A 15,053-nucleotide genomic window follows, 5' to 3' on the forward strand; every position below is an offset into this window, starting at 1 on the left:
GTAGAGACGGGGTTTTGCCATGTTGGCCAGACTGGTCTTGAACTCCTGACCTCAGGTGATCTGCCCGCCTCGGACTCCCAAAGTGTTGGCATTACAGGCGTGAGCCACCTTGCCACCTTGCCCGGGCTATTTTTTTTGAGATGGAGTCTTGCTCTGTTGCCCAGTCTGGAGTGCAGTGGCATGATCTCAGCTCACTGCAACCTCTGCCTCCTAGGTTCAAATGATTCCCCTGCCTCACTCTCCCAAGTAGCTGGGACTACAGGCGCACACCACCATGCCTGGCTAATTTTTGTATTTTTAGTAGAGACAGCGTTTTGCTGTGTTGGCCAGGTCTGACCTCAAGTGACCTGCCCACCTCAGCCTCCCAGAGTGCTGGGATTACAGGCGTGAGCTACCGCGCCTGGCCCCTCTTTTGAAATTACAGCCATACCAATAGATGTGAAGCGGCATCTTCTCATTTTGATTTGCAATTCACTAGTGACTAATGAGGTTGAGCATCTTTCATATACATATTGGCCATTTATATGTCTACTTTAGGGAGGTGTCTATTCAAATCTTTTGCCCAACCTGTTTCTTTTTACTTAATTGAATGTGGCTATTAGAGAAGTTTTAATTTCCGGGTGCGACTGACATTTTATTTCTGTTGAATAGCACTGCTTTGGATAGCACCATTTTGAAACTGGTAAGAGGTAAAAAGATTCCAATGAATATTTGATCATCTTCCCTTCATTCTTATGTCATTCCTAGGTCACTAAGATTAACTTTTTCATTATAAGGCAGTAACACGAGTAACTCTGAAGCAGTAACAGGAATTTCAGTACAGAGAAGTTTTCCAGGCATCTGATTGCAGGGGGTTGACTTGGGTTAGATAAATGTCCTCTTTAAGAAACCCTGAAAATTAAGGTGGCCCCACGCCCTCAAAGCAGGTTGGTTATTTTAATGAGCCGAACAAATACAGTAGTTAAAAGTCACCTTCTGCTTTTTACAATGTGATCAGCATCCTGCTTCCGAGTGAGCTTTTCAAATATTAGTATTTTAAAAATTAGTCATTACATCTTATTGAGCTTTCAGAATGTGATACTTTATTATAGATTTGTTGCTTTGAAAACTTATGAGGCCGGACACGGTGGCTTATGCCTGTAATCCCAGCACTTTGGGAGGCCGAGGCAGGCGGATCATGAAGTCGGGAGATGGAGACCATCCTGGCTAACACGGTGAAACCCCGTCTCTACTAAAAATGCAAAAAAATTAGCCAGGCGTGCTGGCGGGCGCCTGTAATCCCAGCTACTCGGGAAGCTGAGGCAGGAGAATGGCGTAAACCTGGGAGGCGGAGCTTGCAGTGAGCCGAGATTGCGCCACTGCACTCCAGCCTGGGCAACAGAGGGAGACTCCGTCTGAAAAAAAAAGAAAAAGAAAACTTATTATGAAATATTGAGCTTATTTATCTAGGAATCTAATACAGAAAAAGTTTGATCAAAATATACATGTTTCCCAGGATGGAATGGTCATATTAAATTTGTACATGGGTGATTCAACCCAGATTCTTTGAGGTTTAGTTTCCAGTTAATTACTGGTGGTGCTTATTGCCTCCTTGTCTATGACTGTGTTTTCAGGGAACAGCTCGTGAACACCAGGAAGTACAGCTACCCCTAAAATCCCTCTGCACCAATATGTGGAAAACAACCTGGCTGTTTAGAGTAGAATATATAATTCATTTAAGAACTATCCCAGTGCTGCAGGAGGCTGAGGCAGGAGGATCACTTGAGGACAGGAGCTGGGGGCTGCATTGAGCTATGATAGCGCCACTGCACTGCAGCCTGGGCAACAGAGTGAGACTGTCTCAAATTTTTTTGGCCAGGCGTAGTGGCTCACTCCTGTAATCCCAGCACTTTGGGAGGCTGAGGCGGGTGGATCACAAGGTCAGGAGATGGAGACCATCCTGGCCAACATGGTGAAACCTTGTCTCTACTAAAATACAAAAAATTAGCCCGACGTGGTGGCGCACGCCTGTAGTCCCAACTACTCGGGAGGCTGAGGCAGGGGAATAGCTTGAACCCAGGAGGCAGAGGTTGCTTTGAGCCGAGATCATGCCACTGTGCTCCAGCCTGGGCGACAGAGCGAGACTTCGTCACAAAAAATATATATATATTAAATCAAAAATAAAAATGATTTTGTTGAACTCAGAGTTTTTTCTTCTTTATAATATGTTGAATCCCAAAAGAAGCTAAGAAGCATTTTCATAGTTTCCCTGAAAATGATTCAACAAAATTTCTATAAATATAAAATTGTATGTAAAATATCTTGATGGCATTTTATGATCTTTCTTTTATTTTCCTAAGTGGAGGCTGTATTTTTCCATGCATAAGTAAGTAGATGGGGGAAGATAACAAAAATATATATTTTTTGGAAGAATAAAGTCACTTGGAGACAGAAATAGCTTCAGATATTTCAAATTGCAGCAGTATCTGAACCCTCAGATAGTTGCAAGCACTAATGTGATTTTGGTGGGGAGGGGAGCTAAGGGGAATGGATGGAAAAGCATGCATCAAATTGCCATAATTTTTATAGAAATTATTTACCCGGGAGATATGGAAGATATTATTTACCCAGGAGATCAACTCAGGGGGTAAACACTGTATAATTATTTAAGTGTTCTTTTTTGTTTTTTTTTTACTGTTCAGTTTTCACTCTGATTTCCAGAGGAAACGTGGTTTTCGTACTGATGCGAGGTGGAAATTTAAGTGTACAGATCAGTGATGTGAAGGATATTCACGTTGTTGTGTGACAGATCTCTAGAAATTAATTCTGTAACACTGGGCCTCGATGCTCACTAAACACCAATTTCCCTCCCCCATCTCCTGTCCCTGGACAGCCACCTTTCTATTTTGTTTCTGTGATTTTGATGACTTTAGGTACTTCATATGAATAGAATCATACAGCATTTGTCCTTCTATGACTGGCTTATGGTTTCACTTAGTGTAATGTTGTCTGCATTCATCCATGTTGTAGTATGTGTCGGTATTTCCTTCTTTGTAAAGGTGGCGTAATATTTCATTGTATGTGTATGCCACATTTTGCTTATCCATTCATTCCTCTCTGACCCCTTGGGTTGCATTCGCCTCTTGGTAATGGTGAGTGATGTGGCAGCTAACATGAGAGTGCAGATGTCTCTTGGGGATCCTGCTTTAAATGCTTCTGGGTTCATACCCACAAGTGGGTTGTTGGATCATATGGTAATCTTTTCTCTCTTCATGCAGGGCGAGCTTTTTCCAAGAGTAGCAGGTGCTGCGTGAATCTGATTCCTACTGTGTGGGTCCTGCTTTCATTTCCTATTCTCTCTCCCCTCAAAACCCCTGAAGTATAGCATACCTATACACACCCATTTGGATGATCTTTCCCTGAGGGATGGCTTTACAGGTGTTATCACCATAACATCTCTGCTGTTGCCCCAGGAAACGTTCCGTGTCCTCAGAGCTCCCAAACACCAGATTTGTTTGATGCGATTTCATTTGTGGGCATGCATCCCTGTGTTCACAAGCACCTTACTCCAAAAGGCTGTTGTTTGCCTAAGCCTTGTTTCTGTCCAGGCCTGAGAAAACAAAGTTCCCAGAGGAGGAAGAGGTGCTGTGCTTGTCACCGTCCACCACTAAGCAGGAATGGGACACAAATGTGTCTCCACGTTGTGGGCAGCATGTCAAGTAGTGGAGTATTTGCAGACTTTGTTGATGATGACACAGTAAGAAATGTTCGCCATGTGGCCCAGCACACATACATGCTGTATGTGTTCGTCTGTAAGATGGCATTTACCTGTGCAGTGCACTCTGACACTTAATATTCTGTTCCCCGCTTTTTTCAGGCTTTTGTTTTTAGCATTAGCTGCAGCCCACTACGTTGATGTCCTGCTTGGGTTTGTAGCAATTTGGCAAGTAGCTGTGAAGAGCTTGCTCTCTGGAGCATGTCTGTTGGAGCTGGAGTTTGGCTTTGCCTCTTAGTAGGTGGGTGACTGTGAGCCATTTAAGGAGCCTGGGCCTCAGTTTCCCTTTTCCGAAAACGGGATAGTATACTACTACCTCACATAACTGTCAAGAAGAATAAATGAGGCTGGACGCAGTGGCTCACGCCTGTAATCCCAGCACTTTGGGAGGCCAAGGCGGCCGAATCACTTCAGGTCAGAAGTTCGAGACCAGCCTGGCCAACATGGTGAAACCCCCATCTCTACTCCCAGCTACTTGGGAGACTGAGGCAGGAGAATTGCTTGAACCCGGGAGGTGGAGGCTGCAGTGAGCCAGAGATTGTGCCATTGCACCCCAGCCCGGCGACAGAGCAAAACTCTGTCTCAAAAAAAAATTAAAAAATAAATAAATAAAAGAGCGAGTAGATGTGGAGGGCTTAGAAGAGCTCCTGGCATAAAGTGACTTGTCACGGCATATTGCCCAGTTGTTACACTGACCTTGACACTCACTCTTCCTACTTTTCACTTTGTTGTTATCTGGATTCTGTGTGGCTTCTGCCCTCCTCTGCTGTTGACTTTCCCAGCATGGTGAGACTGTGTGTGAAACCCTCCAGTGCCTAAGCTTATAGACTCTGTGGACAGGAGGAGGCCAGAAGTTCAAATGCATCAAGAGGTCTTGTTAGTGGAGTGGCCACTGCATTCCCTTTTCTTTTTTAGCCAACCTGGAATTCGGAGTTCGAGCTCTGAACGAGGGAGACCTGGGCTGGTGTGGTGTGGGGTGGAGTGGAGTGGTGCGGTCTTGAGCTAATACGGAGTATGAAACTGAGTGCGGGCAGTGCAGGCAATGCAGATGTGAAGCTGGTGTGGTGGTGTGGTGTGGGGTGAGTGCGGAGCTGTGCAGTGTGAGCTGGTGTGGTGTGGTGTGGGCAGTGCGGAGCTGTGCAGTGTGAGCTGGTGTGGTGTGGTGTGTGGGGTGGTGCGGAGCTGTGCAGTGTGAGCTGGTGTGGTGGGAGTGGTGCGGTGCTGGCCGCAGTGTGAGGCACAGGTGTGTGTGTGGGTGGTGCGGTGCTGTGCAGTGTGAGCTGGTGTGGTGTGGGGTGGTGCGGGGTGCTGTGCAGTGTGAGCTGGTGTGGTGGTGTGGAGGTGGTGCGAGTACAGAAACTGTACAGTGTGAAGGCTGTGAGTGTGGAGGCGGTCGCGGGCTGTGCAGTGAGCTGGTGTGGAGTGCGAGCTGTGCGAGGTGTGAGCTGGTGTGGTGGTGGTGTGGAGCTGTGCTGTGTGAGCTGGTGTGGTGTAGCAGGTGGTCGCGGGTTGGTACGGTGTGAGCTGGTGTGGTGTGGAGCGGTGTGGTGGCGGGCTGTGCGGTGTGGTGATGGTGTGGGTGGTGGCGGGCTGTGCGGTGTGAGCTGGTGTGGTGGTGGAAGGCGGTGCAGGGCTGTACGGTGTGAGCTAGTATGAGTAATATAGAGCAGTATGGAAACTGTACAGTATGAAACTGGTGTGGTAATAGAAGCGGTGTGGAGGCTATGCAGTGTGAGCTGGTGTGTGAGGTATAGGTGGTGCGGGCTGTGCTTTGTGAGCACAATTGTGGTGTGGAAGCGGTGCTGGAAGACTGTACAGTGGAAGCTGTGGTGTGTAAAGGTGAGTAGGGCTACAGTACGAGGTATGAAACTGAAGGTAGGAGTGGAAGCGATTAAATGGTTGTACAGTGTGAGCTGGTGTGGGCGGTGCGGGCACAATGCGAGGTATGGTGGTGGCAGGGGTGTGGGTGGTGGCGCGGCTGTGCGGTGTGAGCTGGTGTGGAAGGTCGCGGGCTGTGCGAAATTAATGAAAAGCCTAGTGTGGAAGCGGTGCAGAAGCTGTGCAGTGTGAAACTGGTGTAGGCCAGTCTTGGAAGCTGTACGAGTGTGAGCTGGTGGTAGTGAAGTGAGTGTGGAGCAGTGCGGAGCACAATGCAGTGTGAAGCTGGTGTGGTGAAGTGGTGTGTGGAGCAGTGCGAGCTGTACGAGTGTGAGCTGGTGTGGTGAGGTGGTGGAGCAGTGCGGGCGCAATACAATGTGAAACTGGGTATGTGGTGTGGAGTGGTGCAGTGCGGGCAATACGGTAGCAGAGCTGGGTAATGCGCAATGAGGTGAGTGTGGGTGCTCACAGTATGAAGTGAAGGTGGGTATGGAGCTGTGTAGGTGTGAGCTGCTGGTGTGGAGTAAGTAGAATTACAGGAAATAATACAGTGTGAAGCTGGTGTGGTGTGAGGTGGAGTGGGAGCTGTGCAGTGTGAGCTGGTGGTGGTGTGGAGCGGTGCGGAGCTGTGCAGTGTGAGCTGGTGTGGTGTGGAAGCCGGTGCGGGCACGTACAGTGGCGAAGCTGGTAATGGTGTGGAAGCGGTGCAGGAAACTGTGCATGGCGGAGCTGGTGTGGGGTGGAGCGGTGCGGAGCTGTGCATGTGAGAACTGGTAGTAGAGGTGGAAGCGGTCGCGGAGCTGTGCATGTGAAGCTGGGTAATGGTGGGTGAATTAATGAACTATACATAAACTAGTATGAGTGGCAGCGTAAACCAATACAGCGATGAAAACTAGTGTAGGAATTAGGCAAAACTGTACAAATGTAAACTAGTGTAGTGAAGCTGATGCGCAGGCTGTGCATATGAAACTGGTGTGAGAGGTAGGCGGTGCTGAGCTGTGCAGTGAAGCTGGTGGAAGTGGAAGTAGTACAGAAGCTGTACATATGAGCTGGTGTAGAGAATTGGAAGCAGTGCGGAGCTACATTGCAGTGTGTCCAGCTGGTGTAGAGGTGGAAGCCGGTGTGGAGCTGTGCATGTGGGCTGTGAGTAGAGGTAGGTAATTGTGGAAACTATACAATGTGAGCGGTGTAGTGTAAGTGCTGAATTATAGAAGTGGTGTAGTGTGGCGTGGTTTTGGTTTAATTATTAATTATGGTATGTGATGTGTGGTGTAGAGCAGTGTGTGATGTATGGTGGTGTGTGGAGCAGTATGTAGTAATGTGGTTTAGATGTATTTAGAGTAGTGTAATGTGGTATATTGTGTGTGTAATTAGTAGTAGAGTGTGGGAGTGGTGTGTGAGTGTAGTGTCTGGGAATAGTGTATGGCTGAAGGTGTGTGGAAGTAGTGTAGCATAGTGTATGTAATGGAATTAATGAGAGTATTATTATGTATGTGGAGTGGTGTGTGTGGTTTGGTGTGAGAGGTAAGTGTAATGAGTGAGTGTATAGTGTCGTTTAAATAATGCAAATGGTAAATCGAATATGGATTTATGAACACGAGAATGTTGAAGTGTGAAATCCGATTAAGTGAAGTAGAAATGCGATTAATTAAATAAAATAGTATTAGAGGTAAAGAGGTGTGCTGGGTGGTGTGTGTGGTGGTGTGGTTTGATGTGAAGTGGTGTGGTTAGGTGTGGAATGGTGTGTGTGGTGTGGAGTTGTGGCGTGGGTGGTTTGGTGTGGAGTGTGTGGTGTGGTCTGGTGGTGTGTGTAGTGTGTGTGGTGTGTGTGTGATGTGGAGTGTGTGTGGGGTGCGGAGTGGTGTGTGTGTTGTGTGTGGAGTGGTGTGGGTGAGAGAGGGTGATGGGGCGTGGTGTGGTGTAGGCGTGGGTGTGGTTTGGTGTGGGTGTGGTTTTGGTGTGGGGGAGTGGTGTGTAAGCGTGTAATGAGAATAGTGTATGTAGTGTAGAGGTGTAATGGAAGTGGTGTGGGTGGTGTGGAGTGGTGTGTGTGGTGAGGAGTTATGGCGTGGTGTGGTTCGGTGTGGTGTGTGGTGTGGTCTGGTGGTATGGTGTGGAGTGGTGTGTGTGTGGTTTGGTGTGGAGTGGTGTGTAGGTGTGTGGTGTGTGTGGTGTGGTGTGTGGTGGTGTGGTTTGGTATGGTGTGGAGTGGTGTGGTTTGGTGTGTTGTGTGTGGTGTGTCGTGTGGTTTGGGTGTGTGTGTGTGGTGTGGTGTGTCGTGGTGTGGTTTGGTGTGGTGTGAGGTGTGTCGTGTATGTGGTGTGGTGTGTGTGTCATGGGTATGAGTTTTAAGATGTATGTGGTGTAATAGATGTATGCGATGTAGTTTTGGTGTAGGTGGTGTGGGGTGTGTGTGGTGGTGTGTGGGTGGTGTGTGTGTGGTGTGGTGTGATGTGTGTCGTGGTGTGATGTGTGTCGTGGTGTGGTTTGGTGTGGAGTGGTGTGTGGTGTGTGTGGTGTGGTGTGGTGTGATGTGTGTCGTGGTGTGGTTTGGTGTGGAGTGGTGTGTGCGGTGTGGTGTGTGTGTTGTGGTTTGATGTGGTGTGTGTGGTGTGGTTTGGTGTGGAGTGGTGTGTGCGGTGTGGTGTGTGTGTGGTGTGGTTTGATGTGGTGTGTGGTGTGGTTTGCTGTGGAGTGGTGTGCGGTGTGGTGCGGTGTGAGGTTGCTGATTGGTCCTCTGGGTGCCCAGAACCTCCGCTGTGTCCGGCGAGAGGAAACAGGGCCTGTTTGGCGCTTTCCTGGAGGAGCTGCGTTTCCTGGGCTGGAGTGGAGTCTGGACCCGCTGGCTTTTGCTCGGGTCCAGAGGTGGCGGTGGGGAGCTGATCTCTAGGTCAGGCTGTTCCTTTTCAGCAGCAGACACGGGAGGGTCCAGGCCAAGCACTGAGCGCCAGCGGCACTGGGTTGGGGAGGGCGGCCCCATCTTTGGTTTCCATCGCATGTGGCTGTCAGGCTGAGGTGTTGGTTTGGGTGTTTCATGCGTGTGTATCTTCCTTGCAGGCGGTTTTGGTGAATAACATCACCACAGGCGAGAGGCTCATCCGAGTGCTGCAAGGTAAGTTCCGCTCGCTCCTCCACGCCAGGCGCTGTTTTTAGGAGGAAGCTCTGTTTCTCTCGTTCTTCTCTAGGCCCAGGTGGGTCTCCATGATAATCTCATGGCAGATAGTATCATGAGTCACTGAGCAATCTTTATTCTTTTTGCCTAACTCTATCTCATTAAGAGACTTTTCCTTTTAAAACAATATTGCCAAATACATTGCAAGCTGTTAGATACAGAAGAGTTCAGAATGTCACTCATGAATGTGTTAAGAAATAGAAATAGTACTTATGACAGGCACATGCTCTGTTACATATACACATGGTATACATGTGACCTGTGAATTGGGTCGTGCTGAATTTCGATTGCATGAAACTTAGAAAACCTGTCCAGCACAATTTAGTTCCCCCTCTTTGCTCCTGTGACTCAACTTGGCAGCTGGGGATTGGTTTTCCTTTGAGTCCTTCTGAAGCAGCCACAGGGCGGGAAATGGGGTGCTGTCCTTTGTCAGGGGGGTGGGCTCCTCCTTCCTCTGTGACAGGAGGGTCAGCAAGGTCCGTGCTGTTGGGCTACATCATCTGTTGGGTTGAATAATTTTTACTCTAAAAGTGTGGCTACTGGGAAGTTAAAAATTCCCTATACAACTTGCATTAGAGTTCTTTTGATCATTGCTGGTTTAGAGTTCTAGTTCTAAGTCAGGTTCTAAGAATATTAGAAAGTCTTATGTGAAAAGGAGTCACTTTGTGAAATGTGTTTGGGGGAAACATAGGGTTACACAGAGTTGAAGAGGCTGCCTGGCTGCGGGGCTGAGGGTAGGGGGGTATCACGTAAAGGTTCAGTTGGACAGCAGTTTTGATAGAGCATACATGTCGAGTAACTCCACCAAAGTCAACACAGGGAACATATTCATCACCCCCAAAAGTTTGCTTGTGTGCCGTGGTGATCCGTTTTCCTCAGGCAGCCTCTGGTCTGCCATGTAGACTAGTTTGCATTTTAAATAATTGGATGCATGCCCAAGATTCATAAAGCAAGTCCTTAGAGACCTATAAAGAAACTTAGACTCCCACACAATAATAATGGAAGACTTTAACACCCCACTGTCAACATTAGACAGATCAACGAGACAGAAAGTTAACAAGGATATCCAGGAATTGAACTTAGCTCTGCACCAAGCGCACCTAATAGACATCTACAGAACTCTCCACCCCAAATCAACAGAATATACATTCTTCTCAGCATCACATCGCACTTATTCCAAAATTGACCACATAGTTGGAAGTAAAGCACTCCTCAGCAAATGTAAAAGAACAGAAATTATAACTAACTGTCACTCAGACCACAGTGCAATCAAACTAGAACTCAAGACTAAGAAACTCAATCAAAACTGCTCAACTACATGGAAACTGAACAACCTGCTCCTGAATGACTACTGGGTAAATAACAAAATGAAGGCAGAAATAAAGATGTTCTTTGAAACCAGTGAGAATAAAGACACAACATATTAGAATCTCTGGGACACAAAGCAGTGTTCAGAGGGAAATTTATAGCACTAAATGCCCACAGGAGAAAGCAGGAAAGATCTAAAATTGACACCCTAACATCACAGTTAAAAGAACTAGAGAAGCAAGAGGAAACACATTCAAAAGCCAGCAGAAGGCAAGAAATAGCTAAGATTAGAGCAGAACTGAAGGGGATAGAGACACAAAAAACCCTTCAAAAAATCAATGCATCAAGGAGCTGGTTTTTTGAAAAGATCAACAGAATTAATAGACTGCTAGCAAGACTAATAAAGAAGAAAAGAGAGAAGAATCAAATAGACACAATAAAAAATGATAAAGGGGATATCACCACCGATCCCACAGAAACACAAACTACAATCAGAGAATACTATAAACACCTCTACCCAAATAAACTAGAAAATCTAGAAGAAATGGATAAATTCCTGGACACATACACCCTCCCAAGACTAAACCAGGAAGAAGCTGAATCCCTGAATAGACCAATAACAGGTTCTGGAATTGAGACAATGATTAATAGCCTACCAACCAAAAAAAGTCCAGGACCAGACGGATTCATAGCCAAATTCTACCAGAGGTACATAGATGAGCTGGTACCATTCTTTCTAAAATTATTCCAATCAATTGAAAAAGAGGGAATCCTCCCTAACTCATTTTATGAGGCCAGCATCATCCTGATACCAAAGTCTGACAGATACAACAAAAAAAGGGAATTTTAGACCAATATCCCTGATGAACATCGATGCAAAAATCCTCAATAAAGTACTGGCAAACCGAATCCAGCAGCACATCAAAAAGCTTATCCACCACGATCAAGTGGGCTTCATCCCTGGGCTGCAAGGCTGGTTCAACATATGCAAATCAATAAACGTAATCCAGCATATAAGCAGAACCAAAGACAACCACATGATTATCTCAATAGATGCAGGAAAAGACCTTTGACAAAATTCCACCGCCTTTCATGCTAAAAACTCTCAATAAACTAGGTATTGATGGGACGTATCTCAAAATAATAAGAGCTATTTATGACAGACCCACAGCCAATATCATAGTGAATGGGCAAAAGCTGGAAGCATTCCCTCTGAAGACTGGCCCAAGACAGGGATGCCCTCTCTCACCACTCCTATGCAACATAGTGTTGGAAGTTCTGGCCAGGGCAGTCAGGCAGGAGAAAGAAATAAAGGGTATTCAGTTAGGAAAAGAGGAAGTCAAATTGTCCCTATTTGCAGATGACATGATTGTATATTTAGAAAACCCCATCATCTCAGCCCAAAATCTCCTTAAGCTGATAAGCAACTTCAGCAAAGTCTCAGGATACAAAATCAGTGTGCAGAAACCACAAGCATTCCTATACACCAATAACAGATAGAGAGCCAAATCATGAGTGAACTCTCATTCAAAATTGCTTCAACGAGAATAAAATACCTAGGAATCCAACTTATGAGGGATGTGAAGGACCTCTTCAAGGAGAACTACAAACCACTGCTCAGTGAAATAAAAGGACACAAACAAATGGAAGAACATTCCATGCTCATGGATAGGAAGAATCAATACGTGAAAATGGCCATACTGCCCAAGGTAATTTATAGATTCAATGCCATCCCCATCAAGCTACCAATGACTTTCTTCACAGAATTGGAAAAAAATACTTTAAAGTTTATATGGAACCAAAAAGCCTGCATTGCCAAGTCAATCCTAAGCCAAAAGAACAAAGCTGGAGGCATTAATGCTACCTGACTTCAAACTATACTACAAGGCTACAGTAGCCAAAACAACATGGTACTGGTACCAAAACAGAGGTGTAGACCAATGGAACAGCATAGAGCCCTTGGAAATAATACCACATATCTACAGCCATCTGATCTTTGGCAAACCTGACAAAAACAGGAAATGGGGAAAGGATTCCCTATTTAATAAATGGTGCTGGGAAAACTGGCTAGCCATATGTAGAAAGCTGAAACTGGATCTCTTCCTTACATCTTATACAAAAATTAATTCAAGATGGATTAAAGACTTAAGTGTTAGACCTAAAGCCATAAAAACTCTAGAAGAAAACCTAGGCAATTCCATTCAAGACATAGGCATGGGGAAGGACTTCATGACTAAAACACCAAAAGCAATGGCAGCAAAAGCCAAAATAGGCAAATGGGATCTAATTAAACTAAAGAGCTTCTGCACAGCAAAAGAAACTACCATCAGAGTGAACAGGCAACCTGCAGAATGGGAGAAAATCTTTGCAATCTACCCAACTGACAAACGGCTAATACCCAGAACTTACAAAGAACTTAAACAAATTTAGAAGAAAAAAATCAAATAATCCCATCAAAAAGTGGGCAAAGGATTTGAAGTGTCTACTTCTCAAAAGAAGACATTTATGCAGCCAACAGACACATGAAAAATTGCTCATCATCGCTGGTCATCGGAAAAATGCAAATCAAAAGCACAATGAGATACCATTTCACAGCAGTTAGAATGGCGATCATTAAAAAGTCAGGAAACAACAGGTGCTGGAGAGGATGTGGAGAAATGGGAACGCTTTTATGCTGTTGGTGGAGTGTAAACTAGTTCAACCATTGTGGAAGACAATGCGGTGATTCTTCAAGGATCTAGAACTAGAAATACCATTTGACCCAGCGATCCCATTACTGGGTATATACCCAGAGGATTATAAATCATGCTACTGTAAAGACACATGCACACATATGTTTATTGTGGCACTAGTCACAATAGCAAAGACTTGGAATCAACCCAGATGTCCATCAATGATAGACTAGATTAAGAAAATGTGGCACATATACCCCATGGAATACTATGCAGCCATAAAAAAGGATGAGTTCACGTCCTTTGTAGGGACATGGATGAAGCTGGAAACCATCATTCTGAGCAAACGATCACAAGGACGGAAAACCAAATACTGCATATTCTCACTCATAGGTGGGAATTGAACAATGAGAACGCTTGGACACAGGGTGGGGAACATCACACACTGGGGTCTGTTGTGGGGTGGGGGGAGGGGGAGAGGGATGGCATTAAGAGAAATACCTGTTGTAAATGACGAGTTAATGGGTGCAGCACACCAGCATGGCACATGTATACATATGTAACCTGCACGTTGTGCCCATGTACCCTAGAATTTAAAGTAGAATTAAAAAAGAATAATAATAATTGGGTGCATGCATACAGATGGCATCAGGCCATCTGTATCATTTTTTGCCTGGCTTCTCTCCCTCAGCATAGTTATTTGCGATTGGTCCATGCCATTGTGATACAAGTCATTCATTTCTTTGACTGCTGAATTGTATTCTGTTGTCTCATGCTTAGTTGAATTGCGGAGTGTGTTCAGTTAGGCATACTGAAGTATTGTTTATATACAAGAACATTTACCCCTTGTGGGTACAGTTGGGTAAGTCCTAACAAAGTCTCGCGGATCACCACTGCAGTCAACACGGCACCTGCCCGCCACTCCAGGACCCCTCACCCATGCCGAAGTCACCAGTCCCCTCTCTCTCTGGGCCCAGCTCCCACCCAGCTGTTCTCTTCACCACAGCTTTGTCTCTTGACGGTATCACGTGCAGGCTTTTGGGATGAGTCCGTGTTGTGTGTGTCATAATTCACAGACTCCTTCTGTTTTATTTCACTTCATTTTCCACCTGAGACTGTTGTAGGTCTCGTGTTGTGAGGGCACACCTCCGGGATGCCTACATCTGTCCTGGCCTGTGTGTCCCGGCTGTGTCTGGGCCTGGCTGCTGCTCCTGTCCACTCTGGTATCCCCCTGGTGGCTGCCCTCCCCTCTGCCCCCGTTTCAGCCCTTTGCCCACTGGGATGAGCCCAGTCATCAGGGCAGCAGGGGTGGCGCTGATTAATTTCCTTAAAGCCGCTGTTTCCCTGATGAGAGCGTTGGGTGATTAAACGGGCACAGGGCCTTGGAGAGTGGCTTGGCTGTGAATAAATGACTGGAGGGAGGATGCTGGCGGGTAGCCTGGTGGCCGAGGGCAGGGTGTCAGCAGGAGTGGCTGCTTATCTGACCAAACGTCAAAAATCAGTGTTTTACAGATGGAAGGATGAGTCGGCTGGGGATGAGGGCAGGGTGGAATGTGTGACCTTTGGGGAGAGCTCGGGGCTTATGATGTCTACGAAAGAGACCAGGCACATAGAAGCTTCCGATATACGTTAAAGGCTAGTGGCCAAAAAGGAGATTTAACAGAGAACGTTTGGAAAAGGATGAAGACGCAGGTTCTTCCGGGTTGCTGCTCTTCCAGAGCTCTCTCCACGGCTGGGGGGTAGTGACTCTGGGGAGGGGCTGTGTTTTCAGCTTTTTGTCCGTCCCCTCCTTTGTCCTGCTCTGTCCTTGCCGTTTATGGTCTGATGTGTGAGTCTGCCTCTGTCATATTTTGAATGAATGCATGACATTATTGTGCCAGTAACCTGTGCAATTCCTTGTCCCCTTGGTGTAGACCAGTTAAAGACCCTGCAGAGGAATTACGGCAGGCTGCAGCAGGATGTCCTCCAGTTTCAGAAGAACCAGACCAACCTGGAGAGGAAGTTCTCCTACGACCTGTAAGTGCACCTCAGAGTGCGTGCCACAGTGCAGGGTGCCCGCCACCGGGGGCAGGGGGTTAAGCTGAGGGTGGCGGATGGAGACGTAACCTATGATAGAGCATGCACCTTCTGCTCCATGCAGGACTGAGAAAGGCACGGGCCCCTGGGCCCCTCTCGGATTCATGTCCTACACAAACGCACAAGGAGGCCAGCTCTCAGCAGGAAACGAATTTCTCAGCATGCCTTAAAATGTAACTTAAAACCTCTGTCA

The 15,053-nt window shown here is 46.6% G+C and overlaps 1 protein-coding gene across 2 annotated transcripts in view; it reads left to right on the plus strand.

Annotated features, from left to right (window-relative positions):
• The window catches only part of GOLM1 (golgi membrane protein 1), a 73,684-nt gene that overhangs the window by 39,332 nt on the left and 19,299 nt on the right, over nt 1-15,053 (plus strand). For both annotated transcript variants that reach the window (XM_003911873.2, XM_003911874.4), the window contains exons 4-5: nt 8,690-8,744; nt 14,698-14,800. In XM_003911873.2, coding sequence (XP_003911922.1) covers nt 8,690-8,744; nt 14,698-14,800 — 158 coding nt within the window. The remainder of the gene's footprint in view (nt 1-8,689; nt 8,745-14,697; nt 14,801-15,053) is intronic.

Source organism: Papio anubis, chromosome 13 (assembly GCF_008728515.1).
Source record: "Papio anubis isolate 15944 chromosome 13, Panubis1.0, whole genome shotgun sequence".
NCBI classification, from domain to species: Eukaryota; Metazoa; Chordata; class Mammalia; order Primates; family Cercopithecidae; genus Papio; species Papio anubis.